At 34.6% G+C, this 14,410-nt stretch overlaps 2 protein-coding genes across 2 annotated transcripts; both read right to left on the bottom strand.

Moving 5' to 3' along the window:
• LOC105163849 (ubiquitin-conjugating enzyme E2-17 kDa) lies at positions 2,956-7,208 on the bottom strand. The gene is made up of 5 exons (XM_011082340.2): positions 7,056-7,208; positions 6,772-6,858; positions 5,480-5,607; positions 4,442-4,546; positions 2,956-3,416 (listed from the first exon to the last, which is right to left on the bottom strand). Exons 2-5 carry the CDS (start codon positions 6,839-6,841, stop codon positions 3,273-3,275), a joined length of 447 nt encoding a protein of 148 aa, XP_011080642.1. The 5' UTR covers positions 6,842-6,858; positions 7,056-7,208; the 3' UTR covers positions 2,956-3,272.
• LOC105163848 (probable inactive receptor kinase At5g58300) lies at positions 8,272-13,760 on the bottom strand. Its single transcript, XM_011082338.2, has 3 exons — positions 13,268-13,760; positions 9,530-10,831; positions 8,272-9,101 (listed from the first exon to the last, which is right to left on the bottom strand). The coding sequence occupies exons 1-3, from the start codon at positions 13,275-13,277 to the stop codon at positions 8,491-8,493; spliced, it is 1,923 nt and encodes a 640-aa protein (XP_011080640.1). The 5' UTR covers positions 13,278-13,760; the 3' UTR covers positions 8,272-8,490.

Raw genomic sequence — 14,410 nt, 5'->3', positions numbered from 1 at the left:
AAATAACATGGAAGACTGGCCAGCATATATATATATAAGAAAATTTCCCAAAAGTGGGAGCAATAATGCATGGAAAAGTAAGAAATGGTTGGCCAATGACTTGACGGTGAAGCAAAGCAAAGAATGGGTCATGTCCACCCCAACTATATATATATATTGCTTGTCAACTAAGCCCAATATATTAATTATTATTTGTCTCCTAATACCAAACTCGCAATTATTATTACTACTGTGTGAGGATTCCATTATTTCTTTATATTACATCTATTAATCCAAATTTTCAAATTTCTATAACATAGTCACCGTATACTGAAAATAAATTAGTACAGAAAGCTGCATTATAGGCTTTACCAGTGCATTTAGTGTCACTGAATTATTATTATGGATATGTATTTTCACTAGGAATTCTCTGTATGGTGATAAGATCATAATTAATTAGTTTTCATAAGTTATATTTTTAGCAATAATTTTAAAATTATTAAGTAGTATTTCGTGACAAATATTCTATGTTATCATAATGAAATTTACGACTATGAACTCGCAATTTAGTTTTATGGGAAAAAGATATGATATGAGAAATAATTAAAAAAGATTCTATGAAGAATAAGATAGCAAATTGTTCCTTGTGTTTTGAAAGATGAAGCAAATAACTGCCTATTGAAGCCATACGATAATTTGCTTCATTTTTCGAAACATGAGGGGATATATATTTTGCTATTTTATTTTTTCGTAAAGATTTATTTATTCATTTTACATATCATACAAGTTAAATTGTATTTAACCCACAATTTAATGGGCAATATTTTAGTGATATTCGGTAATATTAGAGCAAAAGTAGTTTGTTTTTTTTTTTTTTTGAGTAAATATTAATTGGGTGATGATGAAAGGAAGACAACATTTGAAATTATGGAATCAAAAGTCAGTAATTGGCAACAACCTAACATGGAGACACATGGGGGTGTTTAGGTATTAGCGGACGTGAGAGTTGTATATGCATAAGAGTCGTGTTTCTCCATGTAATTGACAATTTTCATTTTCTTTTATTTTTCATCGAAAAATATTTGCCAAGAGTAAGAAGTTTCTCTTTTAAATTCGGTACGATCTTAGTTTTAGCAAATCTTTTCTATGGAATATGTTAATTATAATGAAAAGATCAAATTTCCCGCATAAGTGTAGATACTTTAACAAAACAAGGTTTTACGTTTTTTGTTCGAATTGAATCATATTTATATGAATCCTATTAATTCAGAATCATAATCGTAGATTATCATGTAATTAGAAGGTGAAAATTACGGTACATGAATTTGTACAAATACGAACATTTGACCTATAAATATTCCAAGCTATTTTAAACAAGATACGCCGTTTTTAGATTTGTTCTTCCTCCCCCTCTATCTCGCATTTAATTGACTTAATTAAGTATTTTAAACAACGGCTCGTCTCAAGGAGGAAAAAAACATATAATCTTGTTTATTCTTTGAATCATGTTTTTATAACTTATAATTGAATAAAAATATTAATTATATTTCAGTTAAACGTATTCAATTATTTAAATATATTATTTATAATGGATAATATAACTTAATAAATGAGATGCTCTTTTAGCACTTTGACATATTTCAATTAAGTAATAGTTAATGATATATCATTATTACCTAAATCGACATACAGGCTTCCATTTTTATGTTTTCGCATTATGGTATAGTGTAATATAAATTTAAAGACAATACTTTTGTCTTACTGAATTTATTGTTAAAAGTCAAGAAGAAAATATTCATACTCGCACACTGCCAAGTCTCATGCACTGTCATTTCGGTATTGACGAGAATGAAATTTTTTGCAAGGTTTACAATAGTAACAAAATTTGCTGCCTATTTCATCCACACACAAGAATTTTCTGCTAATTAAATATTCCCTTATTCTTTTGTTTACTTTTAATTAATTAGAAATAACAATTAGTATTTAAATTACAATATCATGTAGTAATTAATCAGATTTTACTGAAATTTAAAAGAAAAAGCATTTTGCATATTAGGCCTCATGATCACTAGCTAATATCTCTCTCAATTCATGGTTTGGTTTGGTATTATAGTGGGCTAGGCATAGGAGGGAGGGTAGGTCTACACTACACTAGTCCATCATAAATGGTTTGGTGGTTCAACTCTTCATTGAGCAACTGTAGGAGAAGTGCTGCTTGTCTTTACAGAACAACACAGACCATATATTTTAACTTTTCATTTGTTTATCTTACAACAATATATAATTAAAAAAAAATGTTGAAATTGTACAATAAATCATCTCTGTTATCCAAAAATAAAAAACACCTTAAATTAAAATCAAACAAGGTCAGCTTCTTCAACTTCCCTATGATTCATTAAATTATCTGAAATCAACAATAACTGATTCTTCTGCTTCTATATAGTTCAAAGACTCCTGCTGGAACTGACATGAAACCAAGTCAAATTGTCATAAATCTGAAATGAAAGAAACAACAGAAAGTGATCTCTAGAATACGTTTAAACCAAGCAGCAACAACAAGGAAGCGAACCATGAAACCACACAAGCAGGCAGAAGCACCAAACAAGCACATTAAATCGGCTAAACTCTTGTGCAGATTAGCCAACAAGTACTTGTTAGCCGTGTCCTGCAAATAATAGCAGTCGGCAAAAATGGACGCAAGCAACCTAGTCGTTAAACATCACAAGTACTTCACTTTGATTAAGGAATTCCAAGAAAAAACCTTGATCCTTAAACATCACCATGAGTACACTTAGATTAACAAATTCACGTTGCTCATCCAAGAAACAAGCATCACGAAGATTCAATTCATGTATGAAACGCAGTTAAAGTTTAGATTCGAACAATGATGCATAATATTGCTGTCATGAAACTGATGAACAAATGCCCCAATATCCCGACGGAATTTGTGTTCCCAATTGGTTCAATTGGCATGGATTTCAACGAAGGTAACGGATGCATTGATCAACAATATGCGGAAAGCATCAAATGACATTTTACATTACAGTTCTCATCCTAGCAACTTTTTCAGCGTGTATTCACAAATTGAGGGATCGAGTACATTCCAGACTCTATTTGGAGTAAAGATTGAGCAAATCGAGAGAGTCAGTACATTCCCAGCATTAACCTGAGAGTTAAAAATAAGCAAAGTACCTCATGAATACTTCTATTTTATTCTTTTTTCACCCAAGCATAAACGGAAAACACTGGAACTGCAAAGTCTTTCGGACATGCTAGGTACTGCTGATTCACCATCATCCCATGGCATATTTTTGTGTCCAGCTACGGGCGGTGGCCTCATACTTGGCCCGGTCTGTCTTGTACATATGAGCAATTTCTGGTACGAGAGGATCATCAGGATTTGGATCCGTCAACAAGGAGCAGATGGACAGCAGGACCTAGCATCAAATTTCACAGAGATTCAGAAAGACCATAAGTAATGATATATATGTTGGAGGAAATTGGAACATCTGTTCTCTGCTTCTTCTCTCCAGACACAATTGGAGTTGGAGAGTCTTAACTCAATTTAACCTATTAGATGAGTTCAAGTTCCTATGTTGGGACCCAATACATCAATATAAGAAGTTCAGACCCAGCCTTCCCACTGAACTCAAGGAAACACCAAAAAGCCTAAAAAAAAAATATACTGAAACACCATTATAAGCCAATGCAGTTCAAACCTAGCAATGGTTATAGTAGTTGCATCGATTCTTATCCACATTACCAAATGCGATATGGCTGTTTGGAATATGTTATGAAATAGGGCTCACACTTTTTTGGCCACCTCTTCTAAAGATTTTGAAACGACTTTGTAGCTTATATTGTCAAATAAAAATTACTCTACTTCTTATCGACGCCCTGAACCAAACCAATTCGTGTACTAAAACTTAGAAACCAATGCCCAACAGTTGGTGAAATTTTATGGCTAGCAATTAAACCTCTTAGAAAATTGCAGCGAACAGCATTTTTTTCCCCAGTTTACATGTGGGCGGAAGGCGGCAATACAAGCCAAGTCCTAAAGGATTCAGGCATGATAACCAAGCAACTGTTTGAGACTTAATCAGCTAAAAAAGGTCGGGACATCAAAAAACATAGAGCAGCATGCTTCCAAGTTTTGACATAATTCATTGCAGATCTTCCAACAGTGTTATATTAATATGTTAGACAATGTAGGAAAGTACTCCAAACGATATAAACCCTAATGATTTTCCTATGATCACATCTATTTTTTCAGTTAACCATAAATTCTAGGGAAAGTGTCTCCATATAAACAGTGTATCCTTCCAAATATGTGTATCAGCATTATCATTTAGCAGAAAAAAATTGAATGATCAGAGTCACAAATTTTGCATTGGATTATGAGAATTGCAAGAAACTAGGGAAAGTAGGTCGAGGTGCAAAATAAGCCATTGCTCATTACTACCTTAGAGATGGTCAAAGCTGGACTCCACTGTTCTTTCAGAATATCAAGGCAAATGCTTCCATTGCTATTGATGTTAGGGTGAAATACCTTTGTCCTAAATGCAACCTACGACAATGGAAAAATCACCTTATGAGATCACTGGGAAACAGGGAACCAACTATAAGAATCAAATACCAATGAGCATTTAAGTAATACTTTCAAAGTGTAAGTATAAATTATACAAGCATGAGAACTAACTTCGTGCACGCAAAAAAAATCACATGACTGGTATATTTACCAAAAGAAATTAAGATATATGAATACAATCAAACAATCACTCGTTGTTTTCCCAACATGTCAACATCCACACCATTCTGGAGTATTGGTACACAAAAGGAGTATGTCAAGCAAAAGCGTGCTGAAACAAAATGCAAGGATATTCTGCGCTGGTGTTAAACACAGCTTCCCTAAAAGAGAACATGAGCTTTCCGAAGTTGTGCCAAGAGGCGAGAAAGATAAGCTTTATAATAGAATATAGTGCTATTTCTTTTAATGGTTTTATCTATTTCTGTTAATTTGTTAAAAGCATTCTGCATGCATTCTCCAGGTGACCACCTACTAGCCTAGGCAAAAGACCACCTACCTAGCATTTTGAAAACTATTTTTCCACATAGTGAACAAATATTGACAAAAATTAAGCAAAGGAACATGCTTAAATCAACCTAGCATAACAAAATCAGCACTGTTCAAAAAGAACTACAGAATACAAAAGAACAAATATTGACAAAAATTGAGCAAAGGAACATGCTTAAATCAACCTAGCATAACAAAATCAGTACCATACAAAAGAACTACAGAATACAAATGTTTTTATGTTTTCTTTTCTTGCTTTTAGCTACTTCTGAATAACAACTTCATGATATAAGCCAGCAAAAAAAGATAGCAGCCTTTAGACTACTTTGATGGATCATTTTCACTACAAAGTTTCATGTCATCAAAATTCAAGACTAATTCGTAATTGCAAGAAAAAGAAAGCTACAGAAGGAAGTATAACCATACCTTTGGAGGTTTAAAAGGATAATCAGGAGGGAAATGAATTGAAACTAAAAATACACCCCCAGCATAGGGGCTATCAGAAGGCCCCATTATTGTTGCTTGCCAATGGAACATATCTTCTGCTACGGGACCTATATTAAATATGTAATAAAGGATAAATTGAAATTCAAGGGGATATTCTAAAGCAAGAAAATGGACCAGAAGATTCTGGTTACCACGATCAGGAAGCAGGTATATAGAAAATTGCTCTGTGACCAGACAAAGCCTTGACGTATCATAGCCAAGAACAACAAGAGTAAACAAAAAGTAATGAGTGTCTGACCAACATTCGACACATCAGAGTGGGCGAATGTCTACCACTGAAGAAGGCAGTAACTAGATGTTTCCTTAACTATATACCATTTCTTTTTCATTGCAATTCATAGAACCTAGACCAATTCAACCACTTGAAGAAAACTCTTCTATGTAAATATGCAATCTTAACTAAGAGGGTATTTGCTAAGATTATTCAAAATGATCTTCTAAGCACAGGCATCTTATAAGCTATTTCAGTAGCTCATCAGATTTTAAATCTTATTTTAAAAGTAAGCTTCGGAATTGGTTGAATAAAGTAAGATTATACAGTCTATATAATGTACGCATTTGAACAAAATAAAATAATACTAGTAAATAAAATGTTAGTAATAATCACTTCATAAGTAAAATAAATCAAAACTGAAAAATGTCAGTAGGATTTCAAAAATATATTAGGAACGCGAAAGCTTATTTTCAAAAAAAGTTTTTACAAAACACTCTCGTGACATCTTATAAGCCCTCAAAAAGATGCGATATCTTATAACACACCAAATATTTTATAAGATGTTCTAACAATTAAGCTCACGCCAACAACACCCTCCAAACAAATCAATTGAAAACTTATCCGAACATCTATTAAACCAAGCCACATCAAGCACTAGACAGGAATTATTATGAATTAAAAGCATGCCACGCACCACCAAACGGAGAATTATGCCAAAAATTTGTTAGAGTTGTTTCGTGCATAAAAATTTGAAATTGAGTACTCTAGAAAAGATTTTTTTTTTTTTCAAGTTATTTACTCAGTTGCAATCTCCACTTTCCCTGTGTCAGTTGCAACAAATATCAGTTTTCACCAACATAAAATTTTACCCAACATAGAGCAGCCAAAGATGTCAGCAAAATAAGATACCAACTAAATGAATCGACATGTTGGAGACTCTTTACTCCTCCTCAATATACAAACAACAGTAACCATCAGAAAAGATAACGATGTATACCGGCACTGCATGACGTCGGAGGATCCTTCTGCAAATCCTTGAGCTCCTTCAGTATCCTTTTCGACGCCATCAAAATCCCTTTTCAACCTTCCAAACAAACACCCAACCAAACCAAATCGACCAATCAAATTTAGCAACAATCAGATAAATCATAACCTCAACACACAAAACGAAAACTGAATCCAAACATATTAACATGAAAACCAAAGCATCAATTCAAAGATCTAAACGTACAAGCAGAAACAAACAAAAACCAAGAAATTACGCACATCAGGATACATTACCTGATTCAAAATATAGAAAAAAAAATGCGGAGGTCGCGGACAAGGAGCAGGAAAACTGGGCCAATTGTGAGGAAGGAGGAAATGATTGAGATGGAAACAGGGGGTTTTATATAATAGTAGGGTTAATTTTTTATAGAAGAAAATCTGTGGGGGGGGGGGGGGCTTGTCCAATTTTTTTAATTGAATAAAGAGAATATGGCGTACAATCAACGCCATTTCACCTTTATACGTTGTCCCTGTGGCAGGAAAGGATTCGGGCGTAAAAAACCCGCCCAAGCCGTCGGATTACCCATAATCGACTCAAGCAGCCGTCGGTTTCACAAAGAACCCGCCCATTTCGGATCCAAGTGCGGCTACCCGACCCGTTTGGTGTGTGTTCATTTCATGGCTTTTGGAATGTGAAGTGAGAAACACTCGTATCCCCTAAACTCCCTCCTCACTATTAAATATTATTTTTGCATCCAAATTTTATTGTCATTCTTTATTTAATATATGAAATTTTGTAAATAATTTCAATTTTTATATGATGAGAGTTAAATTTAAATGTTGTCAAATTTTAGACTTGAACTTGCTCCACTGCTATTAACCTACCAACCCTCTAAGCTCTTATCATTTGAAAATTCCTAACTTATTTTGAGATATTTATATATTATAAAAAAGAATTACAACTATACGTAAATTTATGGAATAGTTGCAAAAGTAGGGGGAGTTGTTCGTAGCCATTTTTTAATTTTTTATTTTTAAGTTTTTGAAAAATTATAAATATTTTTTTAAATAAAAAATAATTATGTAGCCCTTAGATGTTGAAGTGAACATTACTATTTTATTTTTATTGTATTTTTTTAAATAATAAAAGATATAATTGAAAAAATATAAAAAATATTGAAGTTGGGTAAAATAAATAATCTAGAAATAATATTAGTTCATAAAAATATTTTAAAAAATTATAAAATATATATAAAATTACAATTTATGATTCACAATGACATTTTGATCAATTTACCACAAAAATTAGATAAAAACCTAACGAAATGAACTCGTTAAATGGACATTATTTGTAATTATATTAAACCTTTAAAGAGGTGGTTATAATTTACCGTGTATATATATATATATATATCTGCATTTTGAAAACATATCATACCCACTTCCAACCAAATTTCCCTGGTGATAATGTGTTTCTGGAGTGGATATTGCTAATAACAAAACTTCCACAACAAAGAATTAAATGGTATACCAAAGATTTAAGAAACAATAATCCACAAGTTACTGAATCCATTACAGGAAACACATCCCTATGTAATTTGGCAATTCACAAATTCACACCCTAAACAATAAGCCTAACCTACCTTCACAGGGAGGTAAGAATTTACCTAAACAACAAATGTCATCAGAAACCAGAATCATTTCCAAAGAATCATGGGGTCTGCACATTTCACTCTTTCGACTTATTCTCCTCGGATGATGGCCGGTTTTCCGAGTCGGATGGCCGCACCTCCTCTATCATCCTAACTACTTCGTCCATGTTTGGTCGTGCGTCCGGCACCTTTGCAACACAAGCCATGGCTATTTGCAGCATCTGCACCATCTCTTCTTCAATATTTTGGAATCTCATTAACTCGATGTCAAAAACTTCAGCCGTCCATTCCTCCCGAACGACGGATTGTACCCATCTAGGGAGATCAACTATGTCGTCGCGGCCAGGGGATTGAATTGGTTGCTTTCCTGTAAGCATCTCGAGTAACATTACCCCGAAACTGTACACATCTGATTTGTGAGTGTGTTTTCTTGTTTCAATCACCTCTGGCGCTCGGTACCCAGTGTGCCGTGATGATGAGGCAGGAGAGTTCATGAGAGGGGCTAACCCGAAATCTGAGACGCAAGCCTCTACATCTTGGTTCAAGAGCACATTTGAGGACTTTATATTTCCATGAGTAAATCTTGCCCCACCTGCAGCATGCAGGTGAGCAATGCCTCTAGCTGCCCCTAGCGATATCCTGACTCTTGAATCCCAATCCAGTGGAGTTCGTCCAGCAGTCCTGTTTCCTGTTCAGTTGGAATCGAACAAGAAGTGAAAACAGATAGGGTAAAGATTACAAGAATAGATGTCCATGGAACAGAGGATATACTTAGTTAACAATGCTCGTGATACTGTCTTTTCAACAAACAAGAGTCTGCTGCATTTCATGTTCACTAAAATCATTCTGAAACATTTAGTTCTTTCAGTTCGTCGATTACTTGCTTTCGGCATTTGTCTTTTGAAGAAAACAATAAAAATCATTTGCTGAACAAGAATTTTACTAATTAGAAGGATTAAAGAACTGGAGGTTGACCCAGCCAAATGCTCCTTAAAAAGTATTGGCATATGAGATATCTATTACGGTCGTGTAGAAAGGTTTTTCTAATAGGCTATAAATAATATCAAACATGATATACAGGGCTAGAAAATTATGGGAGTTATAGAGAGTCAATACCATGCAACAGAGCTGCCAAGCTGCCACTTGGATAGTAATCATAGACCAGGAGCTTTTCATCCTTGGAGTAATAATAAGCACGTAAAGGCACAACATTTGGATGTTGCCCGACTCTCCCTATCATTTCCATTTGCAGTTCAAAGTCCTTCTTCCCGACGATTACCTCTTTCAACCTTTTCACAACCACTGTCGTTGACTCCTCCAAAATTGCCTTGTACCCTGTCCCAAAACTACCTTTACCCAGCACTTCGGCCGAGGCCCTCAATAAATCCTCAAGGTCAAAGTTGTAAGCACAACCTTCGAAGAACACTAACTTGTTTTTCTCAGGTTCTTGCACCCCACTGCCAAACTCCTCTCCTGGCTTCTCACTCCTCCCGGCACCAGAAGACTTAACTTTCGGCACGGTGGGCGCACCATCACTCTCCTTTCTCTTAAAGCAGCAAATAAATAAAACTAAAACAACCAGAAACAGCAGTACAGCACCTCCAGCGGCAATGGCAATGATAGCTCCCAGTGCAAGTTTCTTCTTGGAGCTTTGTGTTTGAGGGGCCCCTGAAGGAGGTGGAAAGGCTCTGGGGGAGGGGGAAGGGGAAGGAGGAAGAACACTTGAACAAGGACTCAAAGGTGGCCCACATAAAGAATTTCCAACAAAAGAAGAACTGGGAAACTTCTGTAGAGAAGATGGAATGGTGCCATTAAGATGGTTGTAACTTAAGTTAACACGTCTTAGACGTGTGAACCCAAGATCAGGAATCGATCCAGAAAGCGAATTGTTATTAAGACTCAATGCCGTAAGTTGAGTCAAATTCTGAATGGTTGGTGGAATGCTTCCAGTCAATGAATTAAACGAGAGATCCAAGACAGCAAGTTGAGGCGAAATCATAGTTGGAATATCACCAGTAAAGTTATTATGTTGGAGGAAGAGGTAACTGAGAGAAGGGAGTGAAAGGATATCAGAAGGCAGATTACCACTGAGGAGATTGGATCTCAGGCTAAGAACCTTCAAGGAGTCCAACTTCCCGAGAGTGCCATTGGGAATCGGACCAGTAAGTCCGACCCCAGGGAGCCGCACTCCAATGACACTTGTACCGTCCTCACTACAGTTGATTCCTATCCACGACGTGCAGATAGGGGAAGCAGCATTCCAGTTGAGCTTCCTGCCATGGGGCACAGCGGCAGAAAATGCCAGAAGGGCTTGTCTATCTGAGTTCAGATCGCCAAGAGCCAGTGGCAGAAGACAGACAATGACAAAGAATGAAGAAAGAAGTATATTGGCAGAGCAGAGTTTCATGAAGATATCCACTGCAGCAAAAGACAAGGTAAGTATAGTAAGGTCGGAAAAGAGACAATAAAACATAAAATTAGCTTATTAACAGAGAAATGAAAGCAATGAATAAATACAGAAAGAAAAACATAAAACATAAAGATGATAACGAATCCAAATTTGAAAATATTGAAGAACAAGTGCTGACTACTGAGTGTTGCTGAAAAGGGAAGAAAGAAAAAGTAAAACTTCTTTGATAATAACAACAAATAAGAAGTGGGAAAAAACAAGTTTTTTGTAGGTGAACTCATAATCTTATTAAATTATGCTTGCTTACTTCCTTTCCTATGATAGGAGAAGACAAGAATCCAATGAAAATACAAGACATCAACAGTCAACCAAGCTAGAAGCTTTGCATTGCAGCCTTAAAGGCATAAAATACAAACAATTCAAATATTATTACGAGAAGAAGCTTTCTAATAGAAAAGACTTTTTGATTCTTTCTCCCATGGAATTGGGGAACTTCACGTGCTTTCTGTTGCATTAAAATCCTTATTGGATTTGTTGCAGCTATAAATTCGTTCATGATCATAATCACAAAAATTCTCGTTTGGAAAACCAGTCAATACATGTCATAGATGAAAATCCTTGATGAAGCACTTCAAACACCGGACTGGAATTTTTCTTTGGAAACTCAAAATGTTGCTGACAGGAACTACACTAAGCAAGATAATAGTAAAGCATGGAGTTTTACCTAGTAGCTAAACATATAAACTTATGCTTTTCTTTTTCCATTCAAGCTGAACCACTAAATATTAAACTCGTAGCTCTCCAACAAAAAGTTATTAAAATTTCAATTTTTTTAGTGCTAAAAGTTTTTGAAACCTGGTCTTCACAATACTCTATACATCAAAAGCAAAGCACATTATCAAGAGCTCGTATTTACAGAAGTTCTGGAGAAAGGTTGTAAGGTGTTTTGAAATGGAAAAGGCCAAGGATTCACTTTTTCCCGTAACTTTCTCACTCAATGGAGCAATTTGAAATGCTTACCTTAGAAGAATATGGATAGAAGTTGCAGCTTTCTTAATAGTTCATTACAAAATTTCAGAAATTATGAAGCACCATAAAAGTTAAGGCATTAAAATGGTTGACACATTCATGCTTTTCTTATTTCTTCCTAATGAAACCGAGGAAGAGTTATTCTACCAAAGAATTTCTATTTATCGTCTTTTAAATCGAAGAAAAAAGTGTTTTTTTGCCTTAAAAATTATAGTTAATGCTTTTAATTTCAAAATTTATTCTCAATGAAAAGAAAAGATTTCTAAATTTGTTAAATTTATCTCACCGACTTCACAAATCCTAAAGTTTGACAACTACATGTCTGAAAAGGATCCTATTGTTCAATATTAATGACCATCAATTTGTATTCAACATTGTATGCTTGTTTGCTAAGTCCTCCTGCTTCAAAACTAACTAATCTCTAAATCTTTTAAATATTATTTTCAAATAAATGGTTTTCCACCAATATTTTTATGTTTTAAGAGAAGATTTAGAAAACATTAACATATTCGACACTTTCTATTCTCCACAAAAAAAAAAAAAAGAAAATCAAGTGGTAATAAATTTTAATTCTTTAGGAAAACAATTGGATCATCGTAGCTCTCTAGTCTTTTACGAAAAATTGTTCATAAAAAGTAAGGCTTTTTCTTTGGTTTCTCCCATAATTTGTTATGAATTTAAAACAGAGAAGTGGGCTATGTCTATACTTTCTCCATTAATTTCAAATAAAAAATGAAAACAATGCATCCTCGTTTTCATTAAAAAAAAGACACGAACTTTTTTAAGGTATTTTGTATTCTTTTTTCTCAATATCACAAAAACAAGCTACCAAAAAGCCCAAAAGCCGCTAATTGCAATAGAAACAAATAACAAACGAAGAGAAAAATATAAACAGCCTCAACACATAAACAAATACAACTGCTTCAATTCCAAGCTCTCTTTATCTCCAAATTCGAGTGTAAAAACTGCCAAGAAGACCTCTTTCGTTCTTCTTTCCAGATATAAAACTTTCTCCTCCACTCAACAAAGTTGGCAAAAGAGAAAGCATAAAAGATAAAAAAGAGACTCCCACAGATCATTTTCTGCAGTAAATATGTAGTAATAAACAAACCAAAAGTCACATTACTTTTCAAGCAAAATCAAGATTCCTTAAAGCTCACACAACAACAACAAACCTGCAGACATTCTTCGTCTTTTTTTTTTTTCCTCTAAAACAAATTTATACACTGCCTTCAATTGCACAATGCAGTAACATAGGTATGCAAATCAGCTCACTCAGATCTGTGAGAGAAACATCTCTCTTGCTGCTTTCAGCGACATCAATGGCACAAAATCATAAAACCAAACACACACACACAACACACTGAAAAACTGACAAGAAAGCAGCAAAAGGTTAAAGGGTTTTCCAACGTTACCTCGAAGCATTCCGGGGAGCCGAGAAAAATTTTCGACTTTTTTTGTGTAAATTTCTCGGCTTTATCGAATGGGTTTTACCGAGAACGGCGGTCAAAATCAGGGATTCTTCTCCTAATCTTCACAGAGCAGTTAATGAAGAGAGCAGAAAGGGAGGATTGCACATGGCCCAGACCGCCAGGTAGCAGCATTGGCGACCGCATTATAGTCAAGAACTCAAACTGCAAATGAGAATTCGCAGATCCAGAAATAGAAATGAAGTAACCAGCTCACAGCTCAATTTTGCTGCTGCCCAATTTCTTATTCTTGATAGTAAATAATGAATGAGGTGGGAATGCGAATAGAGAAATGGAGAGAGAGAGAGAGAGAGAGTTGGTGAAGTTGATTCACTCAAATCACTGAGAGAGAGGTGTGCGGGGAGTGGTTGGGTGGGGTGTGAGGTGTGGTTTGTCAGAAACCGAGGGGAAAATGGTTTGATTCCATTTATAGAGTGTGGACTTTATTACAAGCAGTACTATGAATGAATACGCACTCTAACTACTCTCAACTCACTCATCCACCCGGAAACTTTTATCCAGATTTGATTGGATCACAACAAATTAATTATATAATATATATATATATATATATATTTTATAAATTATTTTTGCCTTGACTTAAGGTCCGAGCTCCGGACCATAACCGTGTCGGGTTCGGGACGGATTTGTCAAAGTTGGAGATCAATCCAGAAGTTTTAGTTTCGAACTTTGGGATACATAGAAGCGAAAGTTTGAAAAAAAAAAAAATGATGCATTTTGCATCCATAACTTAGGTATGAAGTACGTTTATTCCTCTAAGTTATAAAATGTAACAAAATGTCTTATAATGATGATATAGACTATTTTCGTTTTATCAATGTCAAATTATTTTATCAGAGAAGATTTTTGTTATTTTTCAATAAGAGTGTATATATAATCCAGAAGTGCAAAAGGTAGTTAATCCAAAATGATATGTATACATTGAATTCAAATTAAGGACATTTAAAATAATTGGAGGAGAAGTGGGGCAATATATAAAAAAAAATGAAAACTTATGTTTAGGAATTCAAATTTTTAAAAATAATACTATCATAATTTTATAAACATGAGCAAATTATATTAATGAAA

Source organism: Sesamum indicum, linkage group LG6, assembly GCF_000512975.1.
Source record: "Sesamum indicum cultivar Zhongzhi No. 13 linkage group LG6, S_indicum_v1.0, whole genome shotgun sequence".
NCBI classification, from domain to species: Eukaryota; Viridiplantae; Streptophyta; class Magnoliopsida; order Lamiales; family Pedaliaceae; genus Sesamum; species Sesamum indicum.
The sequence above is the reverse complement of the archived record's forward strand: the minus strand, read 5'-3'. Positions and strand labels throughout refer to the sequence as shown.

What these genes read in the sequence shown, in the direction of transcription:
- LOC105163848 (XM_011082338.2), bottom strand. An exon ending in CTTGGCAGCTCTGTTGCATG is followed by an intron (nt 9,102 to 9,529) that starts GTATTGACTCTC and finishes CCAACTGAACAG; the next exon opens with GAAACAGGACTGCTGGACGA.
- LOC105163849 (XM_011082340.2), bottom strand. Translation starts at nt 6,841, where the DNA reads ATGGCGTCGAAAAGGATACTGAAGGAGCTCAAGGATTTGCAGAAGGAT. An exon ending in ATCCTTTTAAACCTCCAAAG is followed by an intron (nt 4,547 to 5,479) that starts GTATGGTTATAC and finishes CCATTGTCGTAG; the next exon opens with GTTGCATTTAGGACAAAGGT. An exon ending in CAGCTTTGACCATCTCTAAG is followed by an intron (nt 3,417 to 4,441) that starts GTAGTAATGAGC and finishes ATTTGATGCTAG; the next exon opens with GTCCTGCTGTCCATCTGCTC.